Source organism: Triturus cristatus, chromosome 12, assembly GCF_964204655.1.
Source record: "Triturus cristatus chromosome 12, aTriCri1.1, whole genome shotgun sequence".
NCBI classification, from domain to species: Eukaryota; Metazoa; Chordata; class Amphibia; order Caudata; family Salamandridae; genus Triturus; species Triturus cristatus.
The window spans coordinates 39,924,871-39,941,308 of NC_140595.1; the positions used below are offsets into that span (position 1 = coordinate 39,924,871).

The 16,438-nt window shown below is 39.6% G+C and overlaps 1 protein-coding gene across 2 annotated transcripts in view; it reads right to left on the reverse strand.

The window, feature by feature from the left end:
- Positions 1–9,025: 9,025 nt before the first annotated feature.
- FKBP8 (FKBP prolyl isomerase 8) overlaps positions 9,026–16,438 on the reverse strand; it is a 52,082-nt gene continuing 44,669 nt past the window's right edge. For both annotated transcript variants that reach the window (XM_085638958.1, XM_085638960.1), the window contains exon 9: positions 9,026–11,176. In XM_085638958.1, coding sequence (XP_085495084.1) covers positions 11,090–11,176 — 87 coding nt within the window. In that variant the 3' untranslated portion in view covers positions 9,026–11,089. The remainder of the gene's footprint in view (positions 11,177–16,438) is intronic.

Sequence of the window (16,438 nt, forward strand, 5' to 3'; positions counted from 1 at the left end):
GCTCAACGTTGCTGGCACATCAACAGACTGGAACTGATGGCCATTTTCTTGGCGTTGAAATCCTTCCGCCTACAATTCCAAGGGAGGTCAGTCCTCATTCAGACGGACAACACCACGTGCATGCACTACCTGAACAAACAGGGCGGGACAAGATCTCCCCTGCTCTCCCGTCTGGCGCAGAGGATTTGGAGTTGGGCCATACTCCATCAGATGACGTTACAAGCAATTCATCTGCCCGGCATTTCCAATACTCTGGCGGATGCACTCAGTCGGTCAGCATCATCAACCCACGAGTGGGAGTTACATCAACCGACGCTGGAATTTGTCTTCAACCTTTGGGGTCACCCGACAATCGACCTCTTCGCAACCCCGCAGAATGCAAAATGCCAGACCTACGCAAGCTGGTTTCCCCACCAAGGGTCGTGCGGAAATGCCCTTTCGATCAATTGGTACGGGATATTTGCGTACGCTTTTCCGCCGATTCCGTTGATCCCGCGAGTGCTGCGGAAGATGAGACAACAACCGTGCCATGTTCTTCTAATAGCTCCACGCTGGCCTCGGCAAGCATGGTTTTCGGAGTTGCTTCTCCTATCCCAAAGCGAGCCCATCCTTCTCCACCTGAAGCCGGATCTCTTGACAATGAACGATGGTCGGATATGCCATCCGAATCCCAGATCTCTCAGCTTGTCGGCTTGGAACCTGAGCACCTTGAATTTGCTCATTTGAACATTCCTCCAGCCTGCAGGGAGGTGTTAGCGAAGGCAAGAGCTCCATCCACAGTGAAAACGTATAAACTCAAATGGAAGCGATTTTGTCTTTGGTGTGCTTCCGCCCACATTCATCCTGTGCACGCTCCCCCAGAACACATTCTGCCGTTCTTCCTACAACTAGCGCAGTCTGGATTATCGCACTCTACCTTAAAGGTTTTTCTAGCGGCAATATCTCGCTTCCGACAAGACGGATCGTCCTCTCTCTATTCATCCAGAGTCATGCAACAATTTTTCAAGGGTCTCTTCCGCATGTTCCCGCCCATTCGGCGTCCTCCACCCACGTGGCGCCTGAACATCGTGCTGGCTCAACTCATGAAGGCGCCCTTCGAACCCATCCACTCTGCGGATGTCAAATTTCTAACTTGGAAGGTGGCCCTCCTCCTTGCTCTGACCTCTTCCCGCAGAGTCAGTGACATTCACGCCTTTACTATAAAGCCACCGTTCCTTCAATTCAGATCGGATTGTGTCATCCTCCGCACTAATCCGGTTTTTATACCTAAAGTGCCATCCGATTTCCATCTTAACGAACCAGTGCTCTTAAAGACTTTTTTCCCGCATCCACAAACCCCGGCGGAGCAAAGCTTACACTCTCTGGACTTGAAGAGATGTCTAAAATTCTACATTAGCAGGACTCAGTCCTTTCGCAAATCTGACCAGCTGTTTGTGGCCTACGGGCATGCTTGCAAAGGACAATCTGTCACCAAACCTACTATTGCCCGTTGGGTTTCATCAGCAATCTCTTTTTGCCATCAAAAGGCTGGTAAGCCTCTGTCTTCGGGAGTGAGAGCCCATTCAACGAGGGCTATGTCATCTTCCACTGCCCTGTTCGCTGGTGTGCCCATCCATCAAATATGCCGGGCAGCTACATGGTCCAGCAGGCACACGTTTACGAAGCACTACTGTCTGGAATCCATTAACGAAGCAGACACGGCTGTGGGACAGGCAGTTCTACGAAATCTGTTTAAATAAGGTGAGCCTCTGCTACTTCCCTCCTCCTGGGGTATTATTATTATTATTGCGCTTTAAATACATTGTTTGTATTACATGCAATATCAATACGGCTTGGTCAGCCGAATACTGTTTACTGCTTACTATTCTATTCAAGCATGTGAATCTATGAAAGACACCCCAAATACTGGAGAAGAACAAATGTTACTTACCTGTAAACTGTGGTTCTCCAGTATTGGTGTCTTTCATAGATTCACATGCGACCCACCCTCCTCCCCTCAGAGGCTCTCTTCTCCTCTTTCGGCTCTATGGTCACTCTCGTGCTCGAAAATCTGAGGGCCTGAGCCTCTGAGGAGAAGGTTCTAGAGGGTGCTAGCGCCTGATTGGCTGGAGTTTGGACTATAAAGTGACAGTGATATGTTAGCAAAGTGATTCTTTTTCTCAATGCTTTCCTATGTCTCAATGCTATCCTATGGTATTTTTAACTTGATATGTTATTTGAACTATATATATATGTTTATTTGGGTATGTATATACTCTTATGTGGTTAGGTATGTGTATATGTATATATACATGATACTTATTGCTTTTTATATATACCGTGGGACTCCCACTTCGACGACGGGGAATATTCAAGCATGTGAATCTATGAAAGACACCAATACTGGAGAACCACAGTTTACAGGTAAGTAACATTTGTTCTTCTGATACACAAAAAGTACAATTCATGCTTGTGGAACCATTAGTTATTCTTGTTCATACCAAAGTTGGATAACCGTAAATATATGTAGTTGAAATGAAAAATTGGTAGTCGTGTTTATTTTTTATAAATATCTTTAATAGAAGAATTACTTTAGATTTGTGAATAGAGAAATGCAAAAGAAACAAAAATATCATTGGACTCAAACATACTCTCCATATCTGTTCTGGGAATAAGCCATTAGTGTCCCCGTATAACATATTTGAAGAAAAACAAAATTATAACAAGAATCCATTTACATGCTTCAACATGTTTACATAGGAATGTAAGACATTTTGCTTTTATGAATCAAACATGAAAACCCAGGAGCAGAATCCAGTTATTAGGTACTCTAGAAAAGAATGGCTTATCTTGAAGTTGCATAAAATAAATATATTTAAATGTATACAACAGAGACCATGGGCAGCTATGATGCCCAAGATTGGTTTCAAAGAACCTTTGGCAAACTTATACCAATTGACAGTAAATGAGTCTTGGAGAGGCTGGTGCGGAAGAAGCAGATAGGCTAAGTGTATCAGTGTCTTAACCATCTCCCTCTTTAGCTTGCCAATGGGGCTCTTCTGCAACATTTGAGACATGACTCCTATGTAGTATGAACCAAAATTGAACGTAAGAAATCTCAAGTGCATATATTGGGACCACCAATGTAAGTATCCCTACAGCATTTCTAATCAATACTGCTATACACCTTAAAATCTAATGTAGCTGTGAAAGAGTATAATCCCCCCAAATTAAGAGTGTTAATACATATATGCATGTGAAATGACAAATGTTATGGACCAACTATAGCGCCGTCCTTCCAATTCATACGTTCTCTTATACTTCACCACTGCTTTACAGATTCATTGCTGCTACCCAATAATTCACATATTGCAGACATACAGCAGTGTTGCCAATTTTAAGACCGAACGCTTAATAGTGCTGAATCATGCTTTCAAAGTTGTTCACATTTCAACGCAACTGCAATGATGTTGGGAACATCCCGGTAATCAATTTATCGGCCAAATGTGAAAATGCCCTGCACTAAATGGTTAAAAGATACAACATCTTCAATAATGCGTTCAGAATTCTAATCCTCTCTGTTGAACTGGAACACTTCCAAGTAACAAAGTAGTCCTGTTTTTTTTTTTTTTTTTTAAATATGAACAAAAATACAGGCTATAGTTAAATGTCTTTAGAATTTTTTCATAACAAATCCACTCCTAAAGCTCTGAAAAAAACACTGGTTAAACAGAACATGTGAAGATTTAATCCAAGTTCACTTTCCAATTTCGAACTAAACTGGACACTTTTACTACAATGGTTAATAATCCTAATTAGTCCAGGTTCTGTAAAAAAAATCCTCATCAGCATGAATACTCCAGGTGATCAGAAGGACATAGGTAGGAAAATTCTCACCTCGACTTGTAGCAGGCTGTGTCAAAATGTTCCTCATACTGTTTTAATGTTATTTCAAAGTTAAGACCAATTTCAGAAAATGAGTTAATATTGAAACTTCACTTAGTTGATGCTTAAGGGTTTTTTTTGTAAAGAAAGCTTAATATGATTCAGCTTCATTTTCTCATTGGAATATTTTGTAGTTCTAGTGGTTTAAGGAAGCAGGTTAAAGGGATTCCAAGACACTAAACATGGATTAAACTATAGTAGAAAATAAGATTTTCTCTGGGGCGTAACAATCAAAACTTTTGAAAGCAGATCCTGCCATTGGGACATATGTGTAGACATTTAGCATGGCTTTGATTTTTTCTAAACACTATGAAAAGCAGTGTTTCAACAATAGAACATAAACAAAGCCCTTCAGTAAATTCACAAAATAACATTTTCAAGCAACAGACTTCGAAAATTGATTTCAAATATTGTGCTACAAGGAAAGACATTTATATAAATTTACAAACTGAAATTCCTGCACACATTTCCAAATTAGAGTCTTGCTTCCTTGTTTTGGGAGCCAACACACAATTCTTATTAGATTACATGTTTCTCCTTTGTTTTCCCTACATGTTTTGGTTGGGGCATTTTTGTTTGCAATTGTGAATAGTTTCTAGAAATTGTGAATATATACTTTGGCATGCTGTTGGTTGGCCATTTTAAAAGTACTTTAATCAGAACATGGTACTGAACCTAAACACGCATTTGTGCACACATTGCATTATAAATACATGTCATTTTATTTTTCTCAAACAGAGTGGTTTGGGAGACATTTCATTCTAACACTAATGTTTTTGGCAAGTGTTAATCACAGCACAGGATTTCTCACAGACTAATTAAATAACTATATACCTGGAAACTTTGAGATGCCGGAATTCCAAACTCTGACTTGAAACCATCACACAAATTCATCCTGGCCAGGAGTTTAAATATAGAACAAGGAAGTCAATTACTGGTTTAAGGTGTGGTTCAACTGCAAGAAGTAAGACTTTTAAAAATGTGGTGCAATTATTGGTTGGAGAGTGTCAGGCTTCTTACTGATAACATGAACAGCATACTGCTGGAAATGTCTAGGTACAGTCTTAAACGCCTTCCTGTCTTGTGTCAGCAGCCTAATCTGTGCCACTGAGAGTTAAAAAATTATTTTGTTTACTTTTATAAATGACCGAACAATCACAAATAAGTACGCAAAATAAACACTCCAACAATTAAGTTGCTGGACTGGTATGCTTTGAACATAAAAACCGGTTTTGAAGATCATAAAGAGTTATAGGCCTCCATGTAATACGGCGCCTGATACCATGAAGATGGCTGCCGCCAATGCTCCTGGGGAAGGGACCACTGACACACCAGTTGCTCAGGCAGGAGCTGGGCTTCTTCCTGAAACTGGCGGCGACATAAAAGAATGGCCATCTGAGCCCTGTGCGGTCGGCTGGAGCATGGTAAATGCGGACCTGGCGAGAAAAGGAAGCAGGACGACTGAGGCAGCGGAGAACCGAGTGGCGTTGGCTAAAAAAAAATAAGATGGGGGGGGAGGGAGTGTTGATCAAGCGGGAGAGCAAAAGAGGAGTGATGGTGCTGAACCCCAGGGAGGAGACAACCACTCCAAGAGCACTGCCCTCCAGTCTAGTGACCCCTGAGGAATGGCGGATGCTCTGACCTCCGAGACAATTACCCAGGACGGCCGTAGTACCAGGTAAGTCTCAACGCCACATATTTCAGAGATGGTGGGCTTGTGTGCAAGCACAACAGAGAGGCTATTGGGGAAAAGAAAAGTGCACAGGCACCTGGGAGCACGGTGGAAGGCACAGCCGAAAGATCACATTCAGGATCTATTATTCTATTTATAGATGACTCATTACTGTATACTTTTGGTCAAGGGTCACCCTATGCCAGGCCCAGGAACAGAAAGACAGAAGGAGGGGAGAGAACCGGGGACTATTTACTGAAAAGAAAAGAAGAAGAAGACCGCTACACTATTATCTTAAAACTGATATCTATATATACACAATAAAGAGCAAACGCCCCAAAATACCTGCCTAAGCGTATCCTTCCGACTAGTAAGCCTCAGAAACCACACTCACACAAACAGTAATGGGCACCTCTGGGAAACAGCATGAAAAGAAGGTGAGATGGGTTACAAGATAAAAACAATACTTGGAGTTATTGGAATATTTCTTGCTTCAGATATTAAACCATAAACGTCTACATCTAAATGTTCTCTGCTGACGTGGCTCCAAACATTACGTGCCAGGAAAATCAAACACAACAACTGTGAGAAGAAACATTTAAAGAACCAACAAAATTCAGATTAGGGGTGCATGAGTTCCTAAGTGCTCTATGGTAATCACGGTTTACACACTCCTAACAGCATTTACCAAAGCACTCTAAAGGACACATCTTTTAACGGACTGTTAATCTTGTGGCAACTACTAGCTTTCTTTGTGAGGACTTGAATTACTGTCACAAATACTTCACCCCTTAGTCAAGAGTCCTGAGCATTAAGCATCTACATCTAAAAAATAAAAGAGACAGGCGGGAAACCACTGTTATGATTACTGAAAACCAATCTTGATCCATGATTTATATTCAGGATTTTCAAATATGATATCATTGATTATTCAAGATCAGTCATATGCATATAAGAGTAGTTTATATTAAAATGTTAACCCACCATGTTGCCATTCCAATGTTATAATAAAATGTTTTTTTAACCTGTGAATGATTCTCTTATACGACAAAGATACCTTCATAATGATGGCCGAGTTGTGAACGTACAGGGCACAGATGCATTTTTATACTTGCTGTAAAAACACCTCGAGGAAATATTTTTGTGATGTTTCTGAGGATTTACTAAGATCTTGTGGAATTATTATAATGAGAAGGAATGAAAGAGACATAGGACCTATCCCAGAGTTATGTAAATTTATTTACATTATCAGTTGCAGCTCTGCATTTTCCTTTCAAAACATTAGTAAAGGAGATTCAGACTCTCTTCCAATTGACTTCGGTAAAAAATATATATATATATATATTTCTTGACTTCAGAGGGATACACAGCTAAACATATTTTTTAAATGGATATGACGAAACATTTACTATAATTATGAGAAGCTCCGCATCTGTAGAATTGTCTTGCTTATATTAAGTCTTCATTGAGTCAGATCAAGCAGTGTTCTATTTGAACATGATTATTATTGCATACAGGTATGTAGCTCCTCTATTACATGCAATTTGGGTCATATCTATCGTAATGTTTGGGGAACAGCAAAGATATCACTTTCTGGAAATAGGATTCAAGTATGTATGAACAGTGGAAAGTATCCAGGTTACGCTGCTCTATTCACATTTTCTAGAACTCCATTAAGCACCATTTTCTCATTGATTTCTTAATAGAATTCTGCACAGCTGAAACTTTAAGCCTTTCTCTGATGCCACAAATATATAGACATAATTCTGTATTATCTTAGTCTAAGTGTTGATTTTGAGCAACAGAAGTGACTGAAAAAAAGGGGGCTTTTCTTTTGGGAAATCATACCTTTGGCAAGAAAGAGGTCACTCATTTGGTCGGTTTTAGTTTTTTATTCCTACACTAATGCAAAAGCAGGGATGACTGGAATTAATTGAACAAATGGAAACACAGGATAAGTTAAGTTATACAAGAGGAAAATGCCCACCCATTGGCTCCAGTTCTCACTATGAACAATAGGAATTAGTTAAGAACTTGCTTCATAAGGGTATTTTAAGAGAACATTGAAAGAAATAGCAATTGTAATAATGTTAAGACCCTTTGTTTTTTCTCTGGAATTGCTTTGATTGCAATGATTTGCAAACAACCAAGTAACCAGGAAAAACAATGAACTTAAAAAAACAGAAAGCACACTGCCACGTAAAGGTTGATATACCTTTTATCCATCTCTTTGGACAAAGCATTGAATTCAACGTTGTATTTAATTTAGCAAACAGAAAATCTATATGTTTGTTTTGGAGAAGAGGCTTATTGCAGAACTTTCGCTTTTTTGGTCTAATAAATGTCAAAAGTAAATCCAAAAACAGGTTATATAAATAAGTTAGTGACCGAAGTCATGTAATTAAACCAAAATTCAATTTGACCCAAGAGGTGCAGGCAAAGCGGACAGCAAACTGAAAGTTGGCTATGAACTTGTTTCCAGAAATAAATCTTCTGAAATTGTTGTGGAGTGCAGGAGCCTTATTTCATAGAAACATGTTTTAAAAGAAAGAAAACCTGCTACAAGTCTATATCACTGAAAAGAAACACTGAAGGTACAGGCCCGATAACCTGTCCCATTTTCAGTGTTGGGCAAACTAGTATGGAAGTAGGCCTCTCTACAAGCATTTAGGCCAGAAATACTCAATTAGTGTAGGAAGAACGGGGGAGATGAAGGAAGAAGAGAGGATAGTTCTACAAAAAAAGCAGTCATATAACCGTCACAAGCACCCCCAAAGAATTCACTCTCTACAACTACACTACTCTTTCAGTCATTTGTATGAGATTGTAAAACTTTCCAGACAGAGCAAGCAGGTATATTTCACATACCATAGCATACTTTCAGGGATAAAGTGTACGTATGAATGAACAGTATTATTCATTACCATGTGAAATTTGCTCTTTCAATGTAATGTGCTTTATTAAGCTTTCAGCACTCTGCTCACTAGATTTGTGGCATCTCTTTTTTATTGTAAAATATTTGCCAACTATTAAAGAAGGCAAAGGTTCAATTTACGCACAAGGCTTCCAAGGAGAGGTGTATAAATATACCAAGGATTACAACTCACCATTGACTAGCATTCCACTAATGACATGGCAGACATAATGAGGGCAAATGCAGCGGAAAGAATATTTGAAGAATTAGAAGGGAGTCTACAGTCTTGTTAAATGTGTGCTAGTATAGGCAAGTACCATTAGAAATCAAGTTTGAAAAGAACACCTACTATATGGTCAGGATAGTGAATATTACAGCATAGGGTATTTCGAAGATATATATCAGCAAACATGAATGCACGTAGATAACCTGTTGTACAAATCACAAGATGCAACTACACAAACAAAAAGAAATGCTCTTTCCGAGATCACATAAGTAGACCTTTAGTTCAAGACTATAAGTACATAAGTATTTATTTCAGATTGACAAGAATATAAATTCAACTAAATTGCAGAAAAGTTTTAATACCATTTTTACAATTTGGTCGAATTTATGAGATAATTGGGGTTATTTCAATGATAAATTAGCAACTGAGTAAGAGAATGGACTACTCAACTTACTTGCAATTACACCACACACCAGACATTACGCTTACCTCACTGTATAACAAAATACAAGTGAAATTAACAATCTAATGGTGCCTTTATTGTACTAGTGTTATATTGGTGAGAATACTTGTTGTTATTGTGATATGGATTTAGAATCAATACCCCCTCTACTGCCAAGAAATTTTTGCCATTTGGAACAATCTGTAATTGGTAATATTTGACCATGTAGCAGAAGGTGCAACCATGTGTACCTATCAAAGATCCAAGGTGGAGGATAATAACAGGAAAATTAATATCAAAATATATTTCACCAAGTAGTTTGCTGAACATAAACTGCAATATTCTATTTGCTGAATGTTATAGAGTCAAAATAACTATAAATTAAAATATATTACATCTAATTATAAAGTACGCACTACATGGTTGACTGGGAAATTTTTTAAAGGTTTCCTGCAATATGTTCTTTTTCCATCTCTTCCTTTTAACTATGATAATTATTTTAGATTATGCGATTTTTAGAACACTCTTATACCTAAGGCTTCTTATTTTGTGGCCACCTCTAGAGGTTATTAGCAGAGCCGATTATTTTTTAACTTCTTTCTAAAGAATATAGGCCTAATGGGAAGAGGTAAAGCATTCTAGAACGGCTGACCAAGTATGGAGATGGACCATGGCCTCAGCCCATGCACAAAGGCAACTACAATGTATAGATTAACATTTATTTATTACTAAAGGTGTACTATGGTTACTGACGAAAGCCTTGCTTTATTTTTTACGGATATATATATATATATAATAAGTGGGAAAAACAGCAGCAAAACATACTGAAGAATGCGGCAGCTTGAGTAGGGAGAATAATTAGTGACACAGCCACATACTACTTTGAAATAACCAACAATGTTTAGGTCACCTTTCCGCAAAAATAAAATTAAGCTCAATGCTTGTCAACTTAGGATGCTTTGCACTCGACAATGCAATCCCTGGGCAGACAAAGTACGTTGCAGAAGAATACTGCACTGTCCTTGGGTTTACATATAAAGATCATTTATGAGTCGAAATAGGTCTTGGACATAAAAAGTTTGTTTTGGTCCTCAAAATTATTTGTTGTGGTCACATTGCCTAAGGCATCACTGTCCGCAACAAATGTATGTCCAGACAAAAAGAGGCAGGAAATAGGTTTGCTGCATACAATTATGTGGGTGGAAAGACCAAGAAACAGCACATAACTGTACCACAAGAGACACCTTCAAAGAGCGAAACATACATCAATTAGAATAATCCATCTTTTTATACACTTGGTATTTCCCATTGCCTGTAGACATAATTAGCAGATAACATTACATCCAGTCATTATATACGGGCTGGTCCTCGAGAAAAACAGAATCATTTTGAAAAATCAGAATACCCAACTGTCTTGGGGGCGCACTTTAAAGTTTGTTTTATTGCAGTAAATTCTTGTCTTCCTATACATGTGACTAAACTGCAAGAAACTCACGGTGCTCATTTGGCCAGATAGGCTTAACATTTTACAGTTAACCAAATAAATACAAATTTAAAACACATTCTACCATCCATTGGTTACCAACTCTCCTCTTTACAAGCCCCACCTAAAGGCATTTACCTTCAGATGAAACAATGTGTTTACTATAGATTACACTTAAAGTACCAATTAATTCACAGTTGTGTTCATTGAGACTTATTCTTCTACAGATTGTTTCAAAAGGAGGCAACTTTGGAAATGTTTCCCCAACTCAATCAGTGTTCTCACCTATTTGCACACCTAGCCAAACAAGAGTCTCAACACCAAGAGCATACGCTGAAGAATCTACTATGGACTGCAAGCTTTGCTGAGTTGGTCACGCTGTAGTCCCAAACAATGGCTTTGGTCCGTTCGGCAACCCTCCTAAGGAGCTAATTTCTTGCAGCGATAATTACGGACAAAGCCACACCTCCAATTGCCACAGCAGTTGCTCCAAACAGCCACTTCCAGGAAATACTCTGTTACAAGAAAGCAGAAGTAATTAAAGTACACTGAAACACAAACATGTAAGAATGCAAAACAAGGTTTGCAAACGTTGCATGAAAATCAAGACCACCAGATATTAAATGAGAATTGGAGCTACAATATAGGAGTAGTATGCAAGTGGATATTACCAGGTCTATCCAACAGAGCCTGTCTAAGCCTACAAATAATACAACTAGGATTGTAGATAGACTTTAGCAACATCTTGAAAACATCAAGAAAACTATGATCATTAATTTATATACCTAGAAAAAGTCAAGTAATATTCCGTGAATGAACAGCAAGTAAGTACACGTAGAAGAGGTCTAGATATTTTGTAGAGTCTCAAAGATATTTTTAACTGTCCTATAAAATAAGGAGCAAGTCACATAACGCGAATATATCAGTAAGTGGATCTAAGCTTAAGGAATAAAAGACTGCTGTCCCCACTGAGTGTAAATTGTAAAAAATATCGGTTCTTTCCCTCTTCATGAATCTACCAATGCTATGATGCATTCATTTCCCCCCTTCTCCTGTGTAGCCTTTTGCTCTCAATAGGTTTACCCCTATCACCAAAGGTAAGATTTAGAAATGCTATTGAAATCTTGAAACACATTCTCACAAAGAACTCCCATCGTCCTAGAAAGTGACCCTATAAAGAAGTCAGAAAAAATTCCTAAGAGCTCAAGGTACACTTCAGTGCAATATGAATACAGTTCCTGTTATTGATTCTTTCTCTCCAGGCTGGTACCTGGCTCTGTGTCAACTGGCTTAATCTTTATTTAAGCAAAATGCTTATTATTTTATTCTTGCGCTATAAAAAAATATATATATATGGGTTTCAGACCCTGAAAAGGCCCTACTAACTATTTTAGACATGCTTTATGTCAATTGAACAAAATTTACATTAGAATAACAATAATGAGCCATTGAAATATTGCAGAAACAAGGATTACTTCCTTATTTCCGATGCTACACACACACACACACACACACACCTTTCTTGAGGGCAGGAACTCATCATAGTCTTCTCACATGTTTAACAGCTTTGGTGTCACACAAAATGTATGACTCGCTTCAAGCACAATTTACGCCCAGTTTTACACATGGTCTCTACTATAGGTTTTGTGCCAAGTGAGTTTAGACTAGGGTTTTTGAACGGGCTATTTCCTCCTGGTCCAAAGAAAAATAAATAACATGTAAAACAAAATAAAACAGTATGGCGCAGGGAAGTATTGTGCACAATAAACAATGTTTCCTGTTATTTTCCACTCCAAAGGGACAAACCTGTAATTGAAGGCAAAATACCAGGTACTATGTACTCAGGGTATTTCTCCTGGTGCTTTTTGCACCAGATTTTTGTATGGGATATAGTATGTGCTACTAGTGCCATCGCCATGCAGTGCAAAGCTAAAACATAACAAATGAACCTACTGCAGCGAACGCACACAGAGACAATAAATAAAACAAAGAGGGAGGAGTTATACGTGCTACATATTTTGACGATTCTGGGAAAGAAAGAAATCATGTTATGAAGGTCCACATATATGAAGGTGGTCCTTAACGTATAACACACAAATGCATATTCCCTTCACATTCTCTGGCCATAATACTATACTCATTCTCAAGTCATTATTGGTTCAATTTCATACTCAAACACCCCCTCGAGTGATCCCATGTTAGATTTCAAGCATCTTCTGGGATCTGAGATTTATGATTCCTGTGACTTTAATAGAAACAAATCAAGATTCTAAAGAGAGTGGTCAGCCTTACATTATCTTGATGGAAGTTTGTGTCTTCTGCAGAGGCTAAGCATATCAAAGCTATATTTTTGTTTAAAATATCCCCTCAGCATCATCACAGAGGATGACTAAAGTGTTAGACCAATTTCAAACACAAATAGGCAGTGTCGTTTTTCCTCACATATCCCAGAGAAAGTCCCTCATTGAACACAGCTGGAATAAATTTGTGGACAAAAGCTGCGACAATGGCGGCAGAAACAAACCACCAAATGTTGCCGTCGTAACCCGGGTGCCTGTCTATCTTTAAAATATGAAAGCAGCAAAAAAACCAAAAATCACGATTTGGCTACTTAAAACACCTTCAACAGCATATCTGAACTGAAGGAAAATATATCATCCCTGCAGTAACTGCTGAGAAATAAGAGGTTTAAGGGAAATGGTGGTACTAACCTCGATTAGCTGTCTAAAAGAAAATATTTAAGAAATAATACCCTTACCCATGGTCAGACATAACTCCCTAGACACTAATACGTTCACCGCTGTAGGCATGCATCTATCTACAGGTATGTGTACAGTGTCAACTTAGCTTTAGAGCACTAACGAGTTGGAGCTCTCAAATATCAACGACAATGAATAGGGATGTTCGAGGGTGCAAAGTCCTAACAAATCTGATGTTAGTAATAGGTACATACATTTAATATCCATGCCCTGCGCTTTACCTCCTGGCTTAAAAACAAAGCCAGGCACTTATTTTAGAGTTTGACTTCGCTTGTGCTTTTTTTTTTTTAACACATTGCCTGAAACTTGCAAACCAAAAGTGAAAGGAGACAGGCACAAAATGACAGTCAAGTCCTGTGAATGCCATATGCCATTTATGGCGGTTTTTAGGTCTCGCAGACCTAGCGCTGGAGCGTGCATGCGCTCCTCGCTCTGCTAGGCTTATTGTTATCGATACAGTTTTTCAGAAGGGGACTTGAAGCCACACCCCTTCTTCCCATTGGCTTGCGTCATTGCTCAGGCTAAATGCTGGCTTTCTATTGTAAAGGAGGCTTCTTAGTCCCTCCTTGTTACCGCCCTGTCCACTTTTGGCCCCGCCCACCCGGACTGGATTCTTTACTTGCGGCGTGATACTGTCTCCTTTAAATAAAGGGTGAGCACTATATTTTTGTCATTACGGATGCGAAGTGCGATCATACTCCATTGTCCATGCATTTTCGCACCCCCCTCCACTCGCCCGCACTCCGTTGTTTTTCCTCACTCTCTGCATCCGCTGGCAGGTGATCTCTTGATGCTCGAAGCCCTTTTTCAAAAATCAGCAAGGCGTGTTTGGTATTGGTTAAACATTCACTAGGGTATTCTGTTAAGCATTCAACCTCGGTTGAACTGAAATGCCTTACTAAAACCCCACAGTAAGACCGTGTAAGATGCGGGTCGTTCTGAAACATGTGCACCCTTTACCACAGACACACAATGGGAGTTTAATTCAAAAGTAGTCACAATAACGACTTTTTCCCCCTCCTTCAGCCTTCGTTTATTTGACAGCAAAAAATTCCAATTTGTGAATAATGCGTTGTGAACGTGTGTGAACCTGCACCAGCCGTGGCTTGATTGTGGTTCAGTCTAGCAGAGTGCCTGTGTATGTCCAGTGAAGGGAGGGGGGGCTATAGGGGTGTTTTAGGAGTCAAGTGGCACGTTGGTGAGTCAAGTGGCCTGTCTGGTGCTCTGTTGAAGACACAGCCCAACACCCAACAACCATCTACACAACCCTGGATGTGCAGTCCGGTCTCAGGCGGGCCCCACGCCCTTCTTCTGCAGCGCTGTGTGTTTGAGACGTCCTTGCTACAACAAAAATGTTTTAGTTGCTCGTTAGAGCCTGGACTAACTGTCCGGCGGGCTTTACGTGTCCGGGAATGACCGACGTACAGGCTTGCACATTGATTAAAGAACTGTCATCTTATTACAGACATAAACATACTTTAAAACGCATCCCATTGTTTTAACAACAGTGAGATAGCTCAGTGTGTTGAGCGTCTGCGGTAGGAATTTTCTGCGTTACCTACGGATTTCCTACAAGGCCGGCCTTCATTCGCTCTAAATGAGCCCCACTGAGTTGTCCAACTGTCTGTAACACCCATGATTTCTATTTGCGGGCGCCCGTGTTTGTGGCCTGTATCATTATAAAACCTGGGGTTCCCCTTGTGTATTCTCTGATGTACTAGTGACTCGACAGAGACTGGCCGGCTAATCCGAACACAGCTTGAAACAAAATAATTTTAAATAATGCATGGCCCGTCGTGGAGGTAGCAACCGTCGTGCACGGGCCGGGGGATGTGTGTGTGCGCATGTTACCAGGGACTGAACTGTTCCATGTTTGAAGTTCTTCCCTGGTTTAAAATGGCTAAAATGGACAGCTAATATAAACAAGCATTTGCAATGAAATAGGTCTCGTATTTGCGAGATTTTGAGCTATTGGCATTGTGAATGACAGTGCCTTTTATTTATGTGTTTAAAAAATCTGCAATAATAAAAGGCATTGTCATGTACAATATCAATAGGTCAAAGTTTCGAAAATGCAAAACCTATTGCATTGCAAATGCTTGTTGCTCTGTGTTTGTTTTATTTGTTTATTTTTCAACATGTCTGGATACTCCAGAACGCTGGGGTTGGTCACCTTTGAGGTAGCCCACCTGCCCCCAATAGCTTTTTATTTTCACAGCATGAAACGTGTCAGTTGGTGTAGACTTTCGACTTTTAAGATGGGAGAAAATAATTTTTAAGCCCTATCCAGCCAATCACATTTTGTAAAAAATAATTCAAAGTGGGGATCACAGGATTCTCAAGTCAGTGCTCGCAGGTTGAAATAGCAGACATATACAAGAGTGTTAATCCTTTAAAGCCCGCTTTGGAACTTTTTAAAATGCCTATCTGAAAAACAAATAAACAAATTTACATCGGACAGGCATTCTAAGGTATCAACGAAGTTCTCGTTTACGTCCAGTGTCCCCACCACTCCAAATGTATAATCTTCAAGCCCTCAGGGCAACTTTATGTGGAGGTGAACTTTGAGGATACAAGGATCTAAGAAGTTTTTTGCAACTCCTCACTAATCTTCCTGTTGACACCGGCTTAGGCCAATTTTGCACTGGCGTAGGATCTGGGCGACCCCAAAACTATTTACATACCTGCAAGGCCTGGAGGATGTCATGAGAATTCCCCTGGCTTAGGTCTGTCCAATGCCGACTGACATCTCTGGTCCACCCCTGCGGAAGCCACTGGGATTTCAAAAGAATTACTTAAGAGGTTCACATTGGTGATACATAGACAATATGACTTTAGGTCATGCTAGGGTGGACACCCTCACTGCTGCCTTCCTTGAGTTTAAAGATGATTATGTTACAGAAGGATATTTAGACGAGATTGAGCCTCACTTAGCCAAAACTCTACATATAAAATTTCAGTTTAGGATCCTGCCTCTTTGCTCAATCACGGCCAAGTGGCAGTGTGTAACCAAAAAGA